The 20104-nt window shown below is 44.4% G+C and overlaps 2 protein-coding genes across 2 annotated transcripts; both read right to left on the bottom strand.

The window, feature by feature from the left end:
• Positions 1-575: 575 nt before the first annotated feature.
• LOC142855322 (vomeronasal type-1 receptor 54-like) lies at positions 576-1511 on the bottom strand. Its single transcript, XM_075981862.1, has one exon. It carries the CDS (start codon positions 1509-1511, stop codon positions 576-578), a length of 936 nt encoding a protein of 311 aa, XP_075837977.1.
• An 11509-nt stretch (positions 1512-13020) lies between these two features.
• On the bottom strand, positions 13021-13978 carry LOC142855525 (vomeronasal type-1 receptor 94-like). The gene has a single exon (XM_075982005.1). It carries the CDS (start codon positions 13951-13953, stop codon positions 13021-13023), a length of 933 nt encoding a protein of 310 aa, XP_075838120.1. The 5' UTR covers positions 13954-13978.
• Positions 13979-20104: the final 6126 nt, after the last annotated feature.

Raw genomic sequence — 20104 nt, 5'->3', positions numbered from 1 at the left:
TGTGGTTTGTATTTTGGTTATATGATTATTATAATAATAAGTGTTTGCATACCTAATTTGGTAAATCAGAGATCACATCTGTCAGATATTTTAAATTAGTATGGGTGGCCCAGACCATGACAACATGGCAAGGAAGATTCACTTTCCAATATCTCCCTTGAAGATACCCCGGCGAGTATAATACACTTATATATCCAGCATGTGGCTTTTCTTTTATGTCTGCCAGCTATATATATCAAAGTAAATAGGTTTAACAGCAATAAAAAGTAATAACTCTGGGGGCTGGAAGGATGGCTCAACAGTTGAGCTTTGGGAGCTCTTCCAGAGATCCTAAGTTCAAATCCCATCGATCACATGGTGGTTCATAGTCATCTATAATGGGATCTGATGCCCTCTTCTGGCACGAAGGCACATGTGCATATAGAGCATCATATACATAAATAATAATTTATAAAAAATAAAAAAGAATAACACTTTAAAATTTTCACTTTAAAGAAGTGCACATGAGCAATCTCACAGCATAGCTCTGGTGGCAGTGTACCGCCTCATCTTAAGGGAACTCAGGCATGCATCCTTCAGCCATACATGTTTACTGTCCTTGCGTACATGGATTTAAAAGCGTTAATTAAACTTCTTTCAGTGCTGAGGACCAGAAAAGGACTGACTGTGGCATAGCTATGGCCTATGAGAATCAACATGCAATAAATCACGGGATCATCACTTCTGAGTCTTAAGTAGGCAAGGAAGTTGTCCAAGGTATACATCACAACAAAGAAACTCATGAGGTACAGAATGGTCCATGTGGCTCTTTGTTCTGGGAATGCTTTAAGGGAAAGCCTGGTGCTGTGGAGAAGCTGTGACTGCTTCTTGTGTTTATACAGGAAAGTCACCATGTACCCACTGGAGAAGGCCATGAGACCTACAAAAATGGCGTCTCTGACAACTAAAGATATATAAAATGTGTGCCGGACAAAGGAGCTCACGGGTACAAGAGAGCAAGATTCGGTGAGGTAGATAAGACTAGATGAGGTCAAATTAGGGGTCGCAATCACATATGATAAGAGGGGAAAGCTAATGGACGCATAGACGACACTGAGGAAAAGAAGGCAACCTAGCATGTAGCGTGGAGATTTACACTTGAACTTTGCTAGACAGGAGCTTCTGGGACTGAGGGTGACGGCCTGGAGGATGCTGAGCAGGCTAGAGGCACAGAGAGAGAGGCTCCTTAAATACCTGTACGAGAACATAATAAATTTGCATGTGGTGTCACCCCATCTTCTCCGAGGCATAAAAATGTCTGTAGTTAGAAAACTCATAGCTATCAGCATCAGCATGTGGATTAGAGCCAAGAGACCAATGGGCAGGTCAGTGAGTCTGGACTTCTGCCCATGAATGAGCCTGAGGATGTGGAAGAGAACAAGGAAACTGTTGCCTGCGACTCCAATTCCAGCTTCGAAATAAATGGTGTTTCTTACCTTAGTGTTATGGGACAGTTTATTGATTTTATTCATTTTATACCTGAAAGAAGCAGGTAGGAACTGTGCGGGGAGGACAGCGAGAAGATTCCATATCACAAATCCAGCCTTGCTCATCAACTGCAGTCAACAACAGCATCGCTACCTCAGGAAGACTTGTCGATGCTTCACAGTTCAGCCTTATTCCCCTTAACATCGCCTCCCTTCAAACTGTCCGGAAGCCATCACCCCTCTCTGCCATTCCAACACTTATGCCCACCACTGTCTAAGCTTCCTTTCACATTAAAAATTGCCATGTATCATAGAAACATTTCTTTTCCTGTCGCTTCATAGTTGAGGTTTCCTGAGGCGAAAGCAACTTGTCTTTCATCTGTATCATCTTGACATCAGGCACACAGAGCGCCACAGTTTTGGATGAAGGTCAGTGAGGGTTACAGGAAAGTAGAAATGAGACCCTGGCATGAAACAGTGTCCTGGGGTCAAACAGGCCAGAGCCGTTTTATTCCACCTCTCTTTGTTCTGCTCGTTTGCGGCAGACCTAATCCTCTTCGTGTGTGGGAACTGAGTCCCGACTGCATCACATTCTACCCACAGTCTGCCATTTCCTCTGAGTGTGCCCGTGAGCACTGTGAGGCCGAGCTGCGCTCACCTCCTCTAGAACAAACGGACAGTCGCGTGTTGTGTCAGGGAAGCCCTAGGCGTGAAAAAAGATGACGTCTACATACCAGGCATGGCGGTGTTTCCTGCCCAGGGTGAGCTGTGGAAGTGTCTGCTGCTGGCTTTATTCTCGAGAGGTTCCTTATGTTTATGACTTGGGAGGGTTAATAAAGTTTTTAATACAATTGATCACTCTGCTCTGCTTGAAACAGAAAAGATCAAATATGAAAGCAGTAGAATGTCTGAGCCCTCCCTTCCAGAGCACACTGGTAGCATTTTAGGCATTTTCTGTGAATCCAATTTTGTAACTGCATCTGAGATATATGTTCACTTCACAGCATAGCAAAAGCCTCGGTGAGAAGCGCCCAGTTATTATATACTGGCAGGAGCATGGTCTGGGGTTTTTCTCCTCCAGCACGTGACAATAAATAAATAGAAGTAGAATTGTAATTACAATAGATTCAGAGCCATTCCCATTGTAGGGTTTTAAGGAAAGAAAAATTATCAAACTCATTCTAAAAGTGGGCTGCACAGGCATCTAGGCATCCATACCTCCTTGAGAAAGCAGTGATTTTTCTCAGACTCAGGAAGTCCAAGCCTCAGATGTACACCAGAAGATTTGATGGAGGATCTTCTGGAAGGTTCTTTCTCATGCAGTGCAAACATTTACTTTAATTCAAGTATCATAGTCCTGAATTGCATAATAATATAAAATGTTCCTAGTCATATAGCAATTATCATCTGAAATTCAAGGTTGTGTTGATTTTATCTCATTTAGACCAGGGAACTTGGAAGATGTGAGGGAGAAGCAGAAGTTTCCAAGTTCCTGAACACCGTACCAGCTATGTGCTCAGTGTGCAGATGGGCTGGCTTTCAATCATCATGATGTGAGCTTGATTCCTGGGATTTACATTCTGGAAGGGAAGAGCCAACTCCGAGGACCCCAACGAGTGTGCTGTGGTAAGCATGCCTCCTTCTCCTTGCCCACAAACTAAATAAATGAAATGAAAAGAAAGAAATCAGAGCTAAGGTCGATGGTCAGTTTAAACAGTTAGAGACGTATCTGGAGAGATGGCTACATGGTTGGAGCATCTGCTGCTCTTGCAGAGGACCCAGGTTCAGTTCCCAGCACCCACACGGCAGTCCCAAACCACCTGGAGCACCAGTTCCAAGGGATCCAAAAGCTGCTTCTGAGGTCCACAGGCACCAAACATGCATGTAGTAAGAATACATATATGCGTGGAAATTTTCCTAAATAAAATTCTATATAATCCTTAGGACAAGTTAAACTTTTATAAATTTAATAGTTATAATAATGTAAGAATAATAGCAGTAACAGTACAAGCAGAGTTTTAAATAAGATTTACTGAATTATTTACTGAATTACCCTTGAGTTATTATTTTCATTGTATAGTATATGGGCTTAATGACAAAATCCCAGTCTCAGTCAGCAGATTTCAGAAACAAAATCTACGAGAGAGAGAGAGACAGAGAGAGACAGAGGGAGAGAGAGAGAGAGAGAGAGAGAGAGAGAGAGAGAGAGAGAGAGAGAGAAGAAGAAGGAGGAGGAGGAGGAGGAGGAGGAGGAGGAGGAGGAGGAGGAGGAGGAGAAGGAGGAACCTTCAATCCTACACAGCACATTGTGAAATGTAAATTGTACATTTTCACCACAACAGGACAGTGACTCTGTTGTCCATGGTCCTTTGTAAACTGCAACTGCAAACCCTCATTCAGGAAAATGAGATTGATCTCATGAAAACACAACTTCAGTAGATGAGGCCTTGGAACCACTGGAAAACCTTATTTTTCTGGAGGTGACCACCAGAGAAGCCTCCTTCATCCAGAAGACAGAATAAGAAGGTGGCAATGCCATCCTGTCATCTCAAGGGCCACCAGGCCAGGAGAGACGTAGACAACGTTTCTGCAGCCGTCCTGCCGTCTCCCGGTGTGGCACCACACTTTCGTCAGTCAGACACGCAGATCAAGCACATGAGGTCCAAAGGTCTTTAAACTGGGCATGATGTAAAGAAATGTATGCAGTAACCTCTAGACTAACCACAGGGAGCCATCTGGAGGTGAATCCCTCAGCAAGCCATGGAAAGGAATCCTCAGCATCACCCCCTCCCAGGTGAGCCTATCAGCTCACACCAGCCTAGCAGAGCATGGCCTTGGATGTCAGGGGACAGGACATTAACAGCCCACCCTCAGCAGCATCATTTAAGTCTCATTTCTCAATCAGACAAGTTAAGGGCGACTGCCCTGTGGGTGTCGGAAGATCGCCTGTTGTATTGTGAACCCAGATCGCCTTTTGCACAATGAAAACACCGACTGATTTAGAGACACCTGGCATTCTGTATATAAGGAAATAAGTCACAGGGAAAGTGACATGGGCTTGGGAAATTGTCACACATGACGAGTATAAAATAGAAAAGGCTTAGTGCACAGACGAGGAAAACAATACCCAAGAAGGGAGAAACGACCAGGAGAAACCTGAGGCTCCCTGTGAGAGCCAGCTGTAGGAATGTCCCCTAAAGATGATCGAGTTAGCTTGCCTTACACTGCAGAGTTCATAAAGCCATGACTGCAGACACTGTGTCATCCTGGAGTTGCTGCAATCAGGGAGAGCCCTGAAGTACCTGACATCACCAAACGGGCCTCTAACAAGTGACAGATGCTCAGGACAGTGGCCCGAAGTTGTGATCTGGTTGGAAGTAGGGAGTGGAATGGGAGGAGTAAAGCCTTGGCAGATGTCACTACAGGATAGAGTGCTTATGCCCCGGGCGGTGCACTGCTCCAGGGAGAAGCAGGTAGGATGAACAGATCTGTTTCCTCCTCACCATGGAGTTGGCCCACCCATCTCCTGGTGTTGAAAGGATGGATAAAAAACATGGTTATGACAGGACTTAACAGTACCTGTCCACTCTTATGTTCACCAAACAGCATCCCACTCACCTTGACCTTGCTGTCATCACTCTGGTCCCCTCTGCGAGTTCATGTAAAATGGACAGAGGGCTGGAAGGGGAACTGGCACATCTACCAGGGATTGGGATGAGGTGGAACTGAGCAGTGTGCTCTGCTCATTGCACAATTCTTTCTGGAAAACTAGGAAGGCTCTAGAGAGATGGCTGGTGTGTCAGGGAAGGAAGGCCATCACAAAGCAGATGTCAGTGCTGTGTGCAGAGAGGCCATGAGATACAGGTGCTGCAGGAATGCCATGAGGAATGCCAGGAGAATATCTGGGCTAGGAAGTGATGGCTGCTTCTGAAAAGTATCTTGGGAATTAATCCCTGTCACCTTTTTAACTGAAACAAGTGTGGGTGCTTCTCTGCGTTCAGACTTGTAGCTAGGATGCTGACCAACACTTTTACTACACCCCAAAACAGCAGGACAGGAAAGTGCTCTTTTGAAATACAGAAGCAGGAAGCTTCAGAGAAGCCTCATCTCTGACCCCGCTGTAATCCCGGGACACCCACAGCCTGCAGCAGACTCTGCTTGTCTTCAGCTCAGGAGGAAACATGACCAAGACTTCTCTCTCCTGCACAGCTGTCTCTCCCTTCTCCTCTTAGTCTCTGTGTGTTAGCAGTAAGAAAGACAATTGCTCGTGTCTGTTCTGATGGGTTTATGAAAAGATCCAGACTGAGAAAATCGAACACTAAGCACAGAGCTGGACAGGGTGAGGCCTGACTAACATCCTGCATTCTCTTCTGAACAAAAGAGACCGCAGCAGCTCCACTGTCAGGGTGTTGGGAAGGGGTACTTTCTCAGTGACTGGAACACAGGACAGATTGATGGGCACAAATGTTCCTCTCAGGCTGTTGGAATTTGGATCTTGGCTCTTTAGACACCAAGAGGGAAAATGATCACTGTGTTCACTGTGTAGTTAATATTGAGTGTTCCAGCCACTGAGATCCCCTCTGAGGATATGTCTTACTGTGTAGTGCACAGACAACAAGCCAAGAGCATTGGTGAAAGATTTCTGAAACTGAACCGGGATCAAATGACTTCAGGAGAAAACACCGGTGGAGACCACTAAGTAATATGATGCCCTCTACTAGATGATGCTGACAAAAGGAAGGACATTTCCTTCCAAACACCCTGTAATGGTTCTTAATTACATAAAGTATAGGTGACTTATATAATGAGTAGTTTTGTTTTAGTTAAGAATGTAGCAAAAGTATGGATTTTAATGAATATATGAAATAAAAAAACCTCATTTGTTTAAATACATACAAATAATTTTAAATTATTAAAACATACTACATAAAAGGAAGCATTGATGTAGTTCTTCATTGTGAGTCATTTAATTCAGACAAAACATAAATATAAAACACTGATGTCTACTGTGAAAAAATTAACTAAATTTTAGGAGTTTCAGGAAATATCCTAAGAAGAAAACACACTTGCTGCACACAGTCCCTGTGACGAGGGGCTGCCAGTGTCTCCTCTGAAGATGCTGAAAACCTCCTTGAGCCCCACTCCTCTTCCTCCCACAGCCTGCCTGGGACCCGACCACCTTCTGAGTCTGCACTGTGTGCAGAGCACTTACCCAGATGGACGTGGCAGGGGAGGACTCTGCCTGAGGAGATCTCTACAGGTTTAGGTAGTAGGGGTTTTAATGCATCTCTGCAGTTTGTAATTTTAGTGTGTGTCGAAGGTGACACGTTCCCGCTGGGGATCACGGAAATGTGGCATCCCAGTGGAGATTTTACCTGTTGAGCTGCTCTGCTCTGTTTTGGATATCAACCATCTAGGGAGAGCTAAGCACAAACTTTATCTGAGCTCCCTTGCTGCGGGAGAGATCAGAAAGTTTATATCATATAGACAACCCTAACTTTTCTCATTTTATTCCTTAGGCTTAATTCAAACCAGTTTTATTCACTGGGATGCCTCTCCTGGGCCTCCCATTATTCCCTGTGTTTCCAAGGATGCTTTCCCTACACTGTGTGACAGGCAACCCTCTTCCTGGGTTGCCTATAATTCTCCCCCATGGAGCATATATTAACATCAGGGAGCTAGTTGGGAGATGGCTCACTGAATAAAATGATTATTATACAAGCATGAAGTTCAGAAGTCAGATCCACAACACACAAGTAAAGGTCGGGCATGTAAGCACATGCTTGTAATCCAAGTTCCAAGAAGGAACCTCACTGCCCCACGAGTCTAGCTGAAACAATGACTCTCGGGTTCAGTGAGAGACCTGGTCTCAACAAGCGAGGTGGAGAGAAATAGATGAGACCTGAAGATGACCTCTGGCTGCCACATGCACACAAGAGGGAGTCCCCAGGCCCACAAACACACACATGCTTACATCTCTCCCTTAAACACACACACAAAATGAAGACCTGGAGAGGTGGACTCTCCTGCCTGTTACCACACAACAAGCATTAGGAGCCTGGCATGTGTGTTCAGACCTCTCCAGCTTCTCCAAAGAGTGATTCTCGGCTCCTCCAAACAGTAGTCTCACCTGCAGATCCTCATCTCAGAACTTCCCTGGGACTGTGTAGGGACAGAGTACCACATGTAAATGGTGACCAATGTGACACACCATGCCACAGTGTAAGGCAGAAGTCTGGTCTGCTACAGGCAGAGAAGTTCCGGGTTCAGGATGAGGCTGGACCATGGTGGCCCTGTTTTCCCAGTAGTAACAGGCTGTGGGCTTCCTACTTCCTGGATGAACCCTACTTGGTTAATGTGTTTGAAGCTTCTTCAACAACTTACACTCACCTCATATTCAAAATCGTCCATTTAATCCTCCCTTCCTGACAATGGGCACTTGCCACCTTGTTTCCAAGTTCTCTGTAGCTTTCATCTAGGGTTTCCACCTTCCCAGGCCCATCCAGGCGTGGGTTTTGAGCTTGCCTGGTCAGGGTCCTTTTTTCTTTCATTGCAGCTGTGATTTTTGGGGTTTTGATTATTTTCTGGTTTTGCCATTGCTGTTTACATCATGAGAAGTTACTTTTGCTTTCCTGACATTGGGTCTAGTTGTCTGCCTCCCCTCACCTCCGGTGCTGGACAGCGCCCCCAAGACTGTGCGCTTCTGTGAGAAGGCCCCTTAATGCATGTTGTTGGTCCCTTCAGCAGGTAAGCATTAGGACCCCCTTTCTTTCCTTCTTTTGTGTTTTCTGCCGTGTTTGTCTTCCCATCCAGTTAGGAAGGCACTATTTTTTTCTGTTTCAGTTTGTCCAGCACCCCCACATAAGGGCTGACCCCCCCCAGGAGATGGGACCAAGGCTCAGCTCCTGAATGCTGAAAAAAATGGGTAACCTCTCCATGACCTCCACCCCTTCCATGTCTGATCTCTCTACAGCATTCAATATTGAGGAGACAGACAGTCCAGTGAAAACCTGCTGAGGAGAGTATGACCACAGTTAAGACCACGCGTGCCACTTCCCCATCAGTTCCACTCCCGCCGTGGGAGGCTACACCTCCACTGTGGTACCCTTGGAATGAAGTGCCTCCGTGTCCACCTTCCCCTGAAGGCAAAAAATCCTTCACAGTGTGGTATGATCCCCAGTTGCTGCAGACTTCCCGATCTCAGACCTCAAAATCCAGCAGAAGCCTTTCTGCCCAACCTGGGACAAAGTGCCACTAATGGACCTCTTAACTGATGTTCCAGTGACCCTTGGTATGCTCATTGGATGAGGTAACTTTGTACATCCCATCCATCAGGCACAGATGGGCCATCAAGCCTACTAGCAACAGGTCTCTGACCTGGCTTTCAAAGCTCTTAAGACATGCACCCCGCAGGACCCTTCAGCTTACTTCCATAATCTTACTCAACAGCCAGGGGAACTTTTTACTGATTTTCTCATGCATGTCAACGAGGCAGTGGAGCAGAGAGTAGACCTGGGCCCCACTGGGGTAATGTTAATCAAACAATTGGCTTGAGAAGGGATTAATGCCCCAAACACAATGTGATTGCAGACGAGGGCATTCACAAGTGGTTACTGGCCACAAGAGACCTTGACCCCAGTAATGGTTCCATCGTTGCCCTCACCGCTTCTCTGGATGCCCTCCTTGCAGACAGGCAGTGCACCAAGGACACCCCTGAGGGCCCCCAAGTAGATAGATCTTGTTGAGGTGCAGCAAACCAGGCCATCTGCAATGTGACTGCACCCAGGCACAACCCAGGACCCCGTTCCCCAGATGCAATAAGGGATTTCATTGGCAAAGGATTGAGGTCACAGCCTGCCAAAACACCAGTCCCTTTAAACTCCAGGTGGGGTGCTCCTTAGCCCCACCAGTAAGAGAAGAATCTGGTAATCCAAACAATGGCCCTGCCTCTGCCTCTCAACAATTCAATGACTTTCTGGGGTCCTAGAAGATTTCCCATACCACTGGCATCCCCTGCAATCCTTGGGGACAAGACATTGTGGAAAGGACCAACAGAGCTCTTATGGAGCTGCTGGACAGGACAACCTCACCACAGGCTACGAGGGATCCTCATCTGGCCTTAACAGAGGTCCTTTTTCATATGAACTTTTTTAGTTTTGATGACAAGGGTCTCAGGCCCTATGCATCTCTGCCAAGGAACACACCCTACCCCTAATGAGATGAAGAGATCCCATCAACCTCCAATGGCAGACACCAGCCCCCCTGCTAACTCATGGGTGAGGGTATGCTTGTGTTTTTCCTCAGACTGCCACAACGCCAATATGGGGCCCAGTAAGAGATGTGCCCTTGTCCATGCATCAGCCTGTTCCATCAAGGAGAGACTAATCCAGGATAGGTAATGTGTATAATCCCCTTCATTGCCCACCCAAACAAACTGATTTAGAGGAAGAAATTGGCACTTTAAACACCTTGTTGAGTCTCAGTTGTGACCCTCACTTTTCCACATTTTGCAAGATGCCTTTTGAGACACATAGGAAAATGCTCAACATCCTTAGTCATCAGAGAAATGAAAATCAAAACAATTATGAGATACCATCTAACACCTGCCAGAATGGACAAGATCAAAACTCTGATAACAGCTTATGCTGGAGAGGATGGAAGGGAAACACTCCTCCATGGCTGGTGGGAGCGCAAAAATATACAGCCGCTTTGGAAATCAGTATGGTGGTTTCTCAGAAAATTGGGAATCAATCTACCCCAAGACCCAGCAATACCACTTTTGGGAATATATCCAAAGGTTACATACTCATACCACAAGGACATTTGCTTAACTATGTTCGTAACAGCATTATTTGTAATAGCCAGAACCTGGAAACAACCTAGATGCCCCTCCACCAAAGAGTGGATGAGGAAAATGTGGCACATTTATACAATGGAGTATTATTCAGCTATAAAAAAAAACCAATATCTTAAATTTGCAGGCAAATGGACAGAACTAGAAAAAGCCATCCTGAGTGAAAGAATCCAAACCCAGAAAAACAAATATAACATGTACTTACTCATAAATAGATATTAGACATAAAGCAAAGGACAGCCAGCCTACAGGCCACAAGCCCAGAGAACCTAGGGAACGAAAAAGAACCTGAGAGAGACATGCATGAATCTGCCTAGAAAGGAGGAAAAAAGACAAGATCTCCTAAACAAATTGGGAAAATGGGGGTCAACATGGAGGGAGGAAGGGGAGGAGAGATGAGGGAAGAGGAGTGGATAAAAATGTACAACACAAAACAAAATAAAAACAAATAAATAAAAAGTAAAAATATCTGTTTTGCCTTGAAAACTTACCTAATATACAATTTGATTATTATATATGACTGCTAACCTGCATCTCATAATTATACATTTTTAAATAAACTGTATAAACACAACACCCTATATAAGAGTATAAACATATATATAGTATAGCAAATAATAACCCTAAATTTGTGTCATTATATCAAAATCCATACCCATGTAAAATATTTAAGGTTAATATTTGTCTTTTATCCTATATTCTTATATTCCCATTACATAATGGTAAACATCCATAACCCATCTAATAATCAAAGATCACCTACCCCACCTCTTGGGAATGTGGGCATTTCATTCTCTAGACTGCTCTTTGTTGTCTGAGGACAATGACATCTTTAGGGAACCTGAGAAAATTGAAATAATGACCAAGTCCTTGGAAAACTAGCCTTAACATTTGTGGTCCAGTCTCTGTGCAATGGGGAAGCGTAAGGCTTATCTGTGATTCTAGCTAGAATATTCTGTGAGGCTGGACCATCTCATCCAGCAGCCTTTAAGCTGTTCTGGATTCAGAATGCTGAGGAAACTACAACAGAGGCATTCTGGAAGGCTGAATTACCTGGGTAACCTATTTTCATTGGTGTCTAATCCCCTTGCTCTGAAAACACACAGACTTTCAAAGGTAACACACTTTATATACACATAAGTATAGACTATACATTGTACATAAGCCAGCCAAAATGATTTGCTTTATGTTTGAGCAGGCAAAATATACATCACCTGTCTTCCCTGATCAAACCTGATATCTATTAACCTTGAGCAAATTCACAGCCTTTCATTTCCTGTGGAAACAAAAGCATAACCTCTTCCCCCAAACAATACATTGTTTGACTTCCATTTTAAAGTGAAGGCATCCTTAAAGAATCTAGACTGGTTTAATTTAGCAGTCATTTTCACAATCTCGTGTCTCCCAGCAGCTGTTCTTCACTCATCAGCATTCAGAAAATTTAAAGTCAACACAACATCATACAGGATTGACTCCCTGTGTTTTTCCCATCCCTATGTGGCTTATTCTTTTTTATTATTTAGAAACTAATTTTTCTATGACTGTCTATACCCATTTTCTTTACTTTCTTAAACCTACGCACATTTTAAAGCACACCGTAACCTGTTTCGAGTTTTATCTCTCTTTATTGCATATCTCTAGCCTTTTCTGTCTGCAGAATCAAAAAAACTGCGAAGTTACCACTGGGTCCTCTGCTGCAGCTTTGGTGGCTGGCTCTGCCCCTGTAAGCTCACTGGCCAGGTCCGAGGTGTGTAACCAGAAATCGCATTTAATCCCCCAGCTCTAGGAAATTGGTACGCTGCACTGTGGCAGGCATTTTTACTTAGCTTTTGGTTTCTTCTGAGAGTACTGGTATGGCAGAGTCTCTTAAAGGAGCCATATTCATTTTTTCCCAGCTATCTCGGGCCCTATGTGGAAATATGGACCCTAACATTGGAATACCAAATGTGCCAAGCTTTTTCATTGGGGCCACCAACCAGCTCCCAAATCATGACAAAGAGACTTTTCATTAGTTTTGAACACTTGGCCTTAACTCTTTTCTGGCTAGCTCTTTTAACTTAAATTAACCTGTTTCTCTTTATCTACTTTTTGCCTCAGGGATTATGTTTCTGACTTCTGTATGACTTACTTTTTACTGTTTCTTTGTCTGGCTGACTGGCAGTGTAAACAAATGTAACATGTCTTCTCCTAGTTAAAATAATATTTTACAACAGCGTGGTTCCTTGTACATAGTTCTGTTTTGAAAGCTATGTAATTCCTTTTCTTTTGAATCATATGACTAGTCATGACAAGAAATGTTTTCTTCTTTAAGTTGTAAAAATAGATATAAGAGAGAAAGATGAAATATTGAAAGGTGTTAAAAGTAGTCACATACTTAAAAGTTATGGGGGCTATCCCAGGCCATAATGTGTAAGAGTCACCTCACAGGACTCCCTTAAAGACTCATTGGTGTGTGAGTGTGTGTGTGTGTGTGTGTGTGTGTGTGTGTGTGTGTACTCCTTATCATATCTCAAAGGGAATGTGGTTTAGTTTTCTGTTACATGTTTGCCACCACATGTGTTAAAGTAAATAATTTTAAGAGAAAAAAACACAACTTCATACTTTCATGTACATCAAAGCACATAGACACTACGCCATGATTGACAGCTCTAATGCTAGCACATTGGCTCTTCTTAAAGGAACGTACCCATCAACGAATATTCAAACATTTATCACCGTCTCACACATAGACCTCAACAAGTTACCTTTATATATTTTAGTACTCATAAACACCAAAGGACTGACAGTGGCATAGAGAGAGCCCACTAGGAGCTGAATGCAGTAAAATGTCGAATCATCCAGGAACATGGTTCTTGAGCAGGAGACGATGCTGTCCAGAATGGACATCAACACAAAGAAGCTCAGGAGCAGCAGGATGGACCAGGTGGCCCTTAGCTCTGGAGATGCTGTTGGAGAGAGGCTGGTGCTGTGAAGACGCCCGGACAGCTTCTTGTGCCTGCACAGGAGAGTCAGCATGTACCCGCTGGAGAAGGCCATGAGACTAATAAGAAAGGCTTCCCTGAGGGCCAGCAGTGTGGAAAATGTACTTTGCATGAGATAACTCATGGGTAGAATAGAGCAGGACCGAGTAACAAACATAAAGTTATTCAAGGTCAAGTTGGGTGTGGCGATAATGGACACTAAGAGGTGACTACTAATGAACATATAAAAAATACTCAGGAGAAGAAGGGCACGTGAGATGTGATAGGGAGATTTCTGCTTGAACTTTGCCAAACAGGAGCTTCTGGGACTGAGGATGATAGCCTGGAGCACACTCAACAGGCTGGTGGTACACAGAGAGAGACCCCTAACAACTCTGTACAAGTAGACGAGGAATTTACATGTGATGTCATCCCATCCCTGCCAAGAAATAAAAATGTCTGTAGCTGAGACCGCCATGACCAGTAGCATCAGTAGGTGGATTAGGGCCAAGAGACCAATGGGCAGGTCAGTGGGTTTGGGTCTGTGCCCACCAAAGAACTTGAGGATGTGGAAGAGAAGAAGGATGCTGTTGGCTGAGATCCCAATGCCAATTTCAGAGAGAAGGGTGTTCCTTAAGTTGGAACTAGTGTGGAGTCGGCTGTTCTCATTCATCTTATGTGGGCACAAACAGTGGCTGAGGAGAAGAGGTCAACAATGGCTTATCATGAGCACAACCACATGAACCCCTCCTGACACCTGTTCCACTGAAGATCTCAGTTCCACCTCACACTCCACAGACCGCCCTCAGCTATCACTTGTCCTAGACTTCAGAGCCATGGCTGGATGCTGTGTCCATGGTGGCCGCATCAGTGTGTGAGCGCCTTCCGCATTAAAAACAGCATCCATCAGAAATGATGTCTTTTCGCATTTCCCATGTTTGGGTTTTAATGGAGCAGGAACAGGATCTTGGTTTTCATCCACAGCGTCTTGATTGCCAGGTCCATTATAGACAGAGCTTTACTATTTAGGGCGAGTTTGAATGCGGATGATTGTGTAAAAGAGGAAGTCAGCCATTTGCAATGACAGAGGGTCCAGGGATCGGCATGCTCGTATTCTATTCAAGGTTGTCTTTACTTGGTTTATTTATCGTAAACTCAAATTTCTTAATATATTTTAGTAGCAAATATTGGGAATTGTGAACTATGAATCCAGACATTTCACACCCCACACACAATCAGCAGTTTCCTGAATGTGACCTTTAGCCAGCCAAGGCTGGGTTCCAATCACCTCCTCTGGAACATATGGACAGTTGTGTTCCTGTGCTGTAGGACAGTGGTCTTTTGTCCTATCACTTGTATTATTTTTAATAAAATGCTGATTGGCCAGTAGCCAGGCAGGAAGTATAGGTGAGGCAATGGCAACCATGCAGGAAGTAGAGGCATGGCAATGAGAATTCTGGGAAGAGGAAAAGTCAGTCTGCAGTTGTCATCCAGACACAGAGGAAACAAGATGTGACTGCCTCACTGAAAAAGGTACCAAGCCACGTGATTAACACAGACAAGAATTATGGGCTAATATAAGTTATAAGAGTTAATAAGGAGCCTGAGCTAATAGGCCAACCAGTTTATAATTAATGTATACCTCTGTGAGATTTCTTCGGGACTGAAAAACTGCTGGGTAGGACAGAAAGCTCTGTCAACATTCCTGTGTCAGGGAGACACTAGGTGTGTAAGAACATGCTTTATACACACAAAACATGGCAGTGTTCCAGCACATGATCGTCTCTGTCAGTGTTTCAGATTTTCTAATGCAGCGCCTTATGTTTGTGCTCTGGGAGAGCTAAGGCTGCTTGTAGTGACTGGTCAGCTCTATCCATGCCTGAAACAGAAGATAAATGAGAAATGAGAAAATAACTGAACACTGGAGCAGAGTCCTCTCCAGAGAACGCTGACGGACAGTTCAGTGTGTGAGCGCTGCTCTGTGACCGGGATCCCGTGTTTCTAACCCCACCCCAGAGCTGCCTCCATGAGAAAAGCACAGTGTAACATCAGCCGAGCACATTCCACCTCCTTCTCCTTCAGCCTGGGAAGTCAGGGGAAAGACTACAGCTCTCAGACTCAGGGCTCCCCATCCCACTTTACAGAACTAATTAAAGGAAAATGGTGCAACTCGGTCTTGAAAGGAGGGCTCCATGGGAGTCTAAGTCCCCGTTCTTCTTAACTGAGATGTGATACTTCTCCAGACTCTGATATGCCATCCCCAAATTTATTTTAGGAAATGTGGTGCTTTGCATGAGAATGGCCCTCACAGGCTCATGTCTCCGAATGTTTCGTTTCATTTGGTGGAAATGGTGGAAGGATTAAGGGATATGACCTTGTTGGAGAAAGTATGTCACTAGGTATGGGCTTTGAGATTTCAAAAACCCACACTAGGCCCTCTCTCTCCTATCCTCTTTCCTTTCCTCTCCTCTCCTCTCTTCTTCCCCCTCTGTCTCAGGCTTGTGGATAAGATGTAAACTCTCAGTTACTGCTCCAGCACCTGCCTGCCTGCCCACCCGCCCGCCCACCTACCCACCTACCCACCTGCCCACCTCCACACCTACCCACCTCCACATTCGCTGCCATGGTGGTTATGGACTTTCTCTGAAACTGTAACCAAGCCTCGAATTTAGTGTTCTTTTATAAGTTGCCTTGGCAATGGTTTCTGTCTTTACATCAAGAGAACAATAAGTAGGACAGGAAATGCAGTGTCACATCTCCTTTAGTTAGACACCTTGTATATCGTATATGCAATATTGTAAAGAAATTCCAATTACATAGTAAAAAGTTATCACTGAAAGTCAAGGGTGTAGGGTGAAATTGTTTTGTACTTATTGAGATATGTGACATTATAATGGAAGGTATTATGGAATGACAAAAGAGATAAAATTCACAAGGACAGGGAACCATTGAAGGATTTAGACCCAGGCAAATAGATGGTGAAAACATTTAACAAAGCAGATTTTCTGAAGTAAAAATTCTATAGCATTGTTAGAAGAAAGTTTTAATCATTTATAGGATTATAGACCATGTATTCTAGATAGCAGCAGGTGTTGATTAAATGAATAGTGTTTGATTATTCCCATTGAATTGTGACATTCTTTATAAACTCTATGGGTTTGTTGTCCAAGTCCGGGTCACAAGAATCAGAACAGAGTAAGGGCTTAGGGACGGAGGAGGAGTTAGTGATGCTTTCCAGAGATCAGGTAAAATGGCAGTTTTCTCTACTTTGAACAGGTCTAACATATGTGTTGTGCCGTGATATAGTGGGGAAACAAAGGAGAGAGCAATAGGGCTCCACTGTCTCCCAGCTGTATGGGACAGACGACACCAGGAGCATACACTCTGAATGTTGCTTTGTGATCTGTGTGCACTGAGTAGCAGTGTGTGTTTTATACACTAATTCTATGGAAGAAGGCAGAAACCTGTAGAGTTAAAATAGCAGTTCGCATTGCGTGCATGTCATCACTGCTAACTAAGAAGTAAGGGAGTCCTAAAATCTTTTCTCTTGTGCTGTTTCTGGAACTGTTGTAGTGGAAAGCACGGGCCCTTTGTTCCTGCTGCCCCGCTAGCCTACACTTGAAATAATCACACAGAAACTGTATTTATTCAAACACTGCCTGGCCCATTAGCTCTAACTTCTTATTGACTGACTCTTACATATTAGTTTAACCCATCTCCCTGTGACTGTGGCTTACCTGCAAGATTCTAACCAGTGTCTGTCTCAGGCAGGAGAACCACAGCGTCTGCCACTCTGTCCTGCTTCCCAGCATTCAGTTCTGTCTACTCCGCCTACTTAAGTGCCTCCCTATCAAAAGGCCAAGGCAGTTTCTTTATTCACCAGTGAAAGCAACACAAATACAGAAGAACCTCCTACACCACTGGAAATGTGCATTCTTCCTTAATTCCACTGAACTAACCAGAAAAGAAAAGAAAGTTGATCATCATGAACACATCACATGTGCATGGCTGTGCTCTTTGCAGCATCACTTCAGAAACCCAGCCCTGTGATCCTAAAGCACTTAGGAAAGCCGGGAAGGAGAGACTGAGCTGTGAGGGCCTGGGATAGCTTGGGATTTTTATCATCCACTGTGATTGATTTTACATAATGTAACAAAACAGGCTGCTTTCTAGAGATATGGTATTCTGTATGGTGTCAGGAAAGGTCCCAAATTCATGAAGTGGGTCCCATTAGAAAAGGTTATATTGGAGAAGAGGAAGACTTTTTGGAAGATTAGAGAAAAATGCATGGAGCAAGAAATAACAGAGAATCTAAACATTCCTCAGTTAAGGCCAACTGTGAAGGCTGCAGCTTCTCAGGACAGAGGACTTAAAATTTCCTGTGCTGTCTGAATCAAGGAAGCCATGACCTTAGCCTTTGTGCCATCCCACAGTTACCCAAACCATGGACAACCCACAATCCATAGCATCACCAGAGAGATGTGATAGGTCACTTCATGCACGTGACTTGAGGATGATACTCAGTCAGCATGTTTACTTTTGGCAAAATGCTAACTTTAAACTAGGAAGGCACTGGGGATAGATTGCTGGTGCACCAGGAAGGGAAAACCATCACCAAGCATATGCCAGCACTGTTTCCAGAGACCAAAATAAGTGAACTGGAATGTGATGTGCAAATCATGAAGAGCCTTTGGGATACGGAATGACAGCTGTTTCTGAAAGGCTGTGAGAATTGTATTTTTAAATTTTGAAACCTTGGAAGCCGCATCTCTGGGCTCAGACTGGCAGCAAGAATGTCACCTGATGTTTCTAAATCACCCTCCAGAATGAGCAGGAGCAGAAGAGCAGCCCCAGAAGAACAGCATGGCACAGACTCCAGCCACCAACACGGGACCTTACACAGCGCTGCAGCACAACCTGCTTCCCTCATCACCCAGTGGCGCCTGCTGAGAGGCTTGGCTTTGCTGCTGAGGGACTCTGACCTCCCTGTCAGAGCATTCATCACCTCAGTGACAAGAGAAGTTAGTTCCTGTCCATCTCTTCACATAAGTTCATGAAAAGATGAGATTTGGGAAAAAATCTGAAAACCAAGTAGAGACAGCAGGACAGAGTGGTCCTGAAACAAAATGAGTTTCAGGTTTTTCCATTATAAAAATGATATACAGCGCATGGGAAGAACATAGAAAAAAGATAAAGCATTCAACCACTCTTCCCAGGACATCCTATTCCTGCTCTCAATGAGTCAGGGAAGGAACCTGCCACAGTGTTCAGTGCAATTTAACAATTATTGTCCTGGCAACCTCATCATCATGGCTACTCCGTGACAGTTCTGACCAGGCTGGTAGAGGCTAAGGACCAAGACCTCTGATTTTTGGTAAATCAGTAAAATGCTTTGAAACTGACAACTTTTTCAGATATTCATTGTGAGTTACTTATTTCTTAGGAATAAATGTGGATCCAAAATTAATTTTGAGTGTCTGTAAACTGGGGAAAAGAATATCCTAAGACGAAAACACCCTTGTTGCCCTGCAGCACACCGTCCCTGTGCCGAGGGGCTGACAGAGCTCAGCATCCCCTCTGCAGACACTGAAAACCTCCTTGAGCCCCACTCCTCTTCCTCCCACAGCCTGCCTGGGACCCGACCACCTTCTGAGTCTGCACTTGGGTGCAGCGCACTTACCCAGATGGACGTGGCAGGGGAGAATTCTGTCTGAGGAGATCTGCCCAGACTCAGGTAGAAGGGGTTTTAATATATCTCTGCCGTTTGTAATTTTACTGTGTGTCGAAGGTGTTCCCACTGGGGAGCACGGAAATGTGGCATCCCAGTGGAGCCCCATGCCTGCCTGTCACAGTACTTACTCTGTGCTGGATAACAGGCATCTAGGGAGGGCTGGGCATAAATGATCTGAGCTCCCTTGCTGTATCTGTGAGAGGGATCAGTTGGCCCCATGATGTAAACAACCTGACTTTGCTCATTTTGAACTCGAATGTAATCAGTCCCGACCCATTTCATATTTTCTAATGAATCTCACATGGAGCACCTGCTTCCCAGGTAGTGTTGTTCTTGTGCCTCAGTTTCCATACTTCCAGCTTCAGTACTCGAGCTGCAAGTGGCTTTTACAAGTACGTTTAAAAGGAAGTAACATGATAAAGTAGAAGAAACAGCAGAGCTGGAGCCTGGAGGTGGTGCAGCCACAGGCAGATGAAGGCTGCTGATGCCAAAGCCAAGCCCAGGCTAGACGTCAGGCCCCAGAAGCCTAAGTGACCAGCCTAATCTTCACTTATGCGGCAGGAAGACTCACTCCTGAGCTGACAGAAACTCCCAGCAAGGTCTCTCATGCCATTTACACAGAGTTATACAGAACATTAGAAACCTGGGGACAAAATAGAGCCCACTGGATTCTACTTACAGCCAAGGCGGCAAACACCCACATTCCAAGCATTTAGGAGGCGAAGACAGGATTTGTGTTCAAAGCTGCATAGAAATATCCTGTCAATAGAAACAGTTATTTTATTGGACTCAGGAATAGTTCAAGTATTAGAATTGGAAAACATACTTTAGAACAACAGTTGCAGTGTTAGAGGTTAATACAGATAGAAGGACAGAAAGATTAGTAACTTCCACAGAGAACTAGAAACCTAGAAGGACCTCAGTAGAAACAGAAGAACTGAAGGCTATAGATTTCCAACCTCTAATTCCATGTGGATGGGCCAGTGGGGATTGGAGACTGACAGAGCACAGTGGCCTTTAAAGCTAGTTGACAGATGTTGATCATCGTGTACAGTTCACTTCAAGCCAAACCCAAAACTCCTCTACCTCCAGC

Source organism: Microtus pennsylvanicus, chromosome 8 (assembly GCF_037038515.1).
Source record: "Microtus pennsylvanicus isolate mMicPen1 chromosome 8, mMicPen1.hap1, whole genome shotgun sequence".
NCBI lineage: Eukaryota > Metazoa > Chordata > Mammalia > Rodentia > Cricetidae > Microtus > Microtus pennsylvanicus.
Note: the sequence above shows the minus strand (reverse complement) of the source record. Positions and strands in the feature narration are given on the sequence as shown.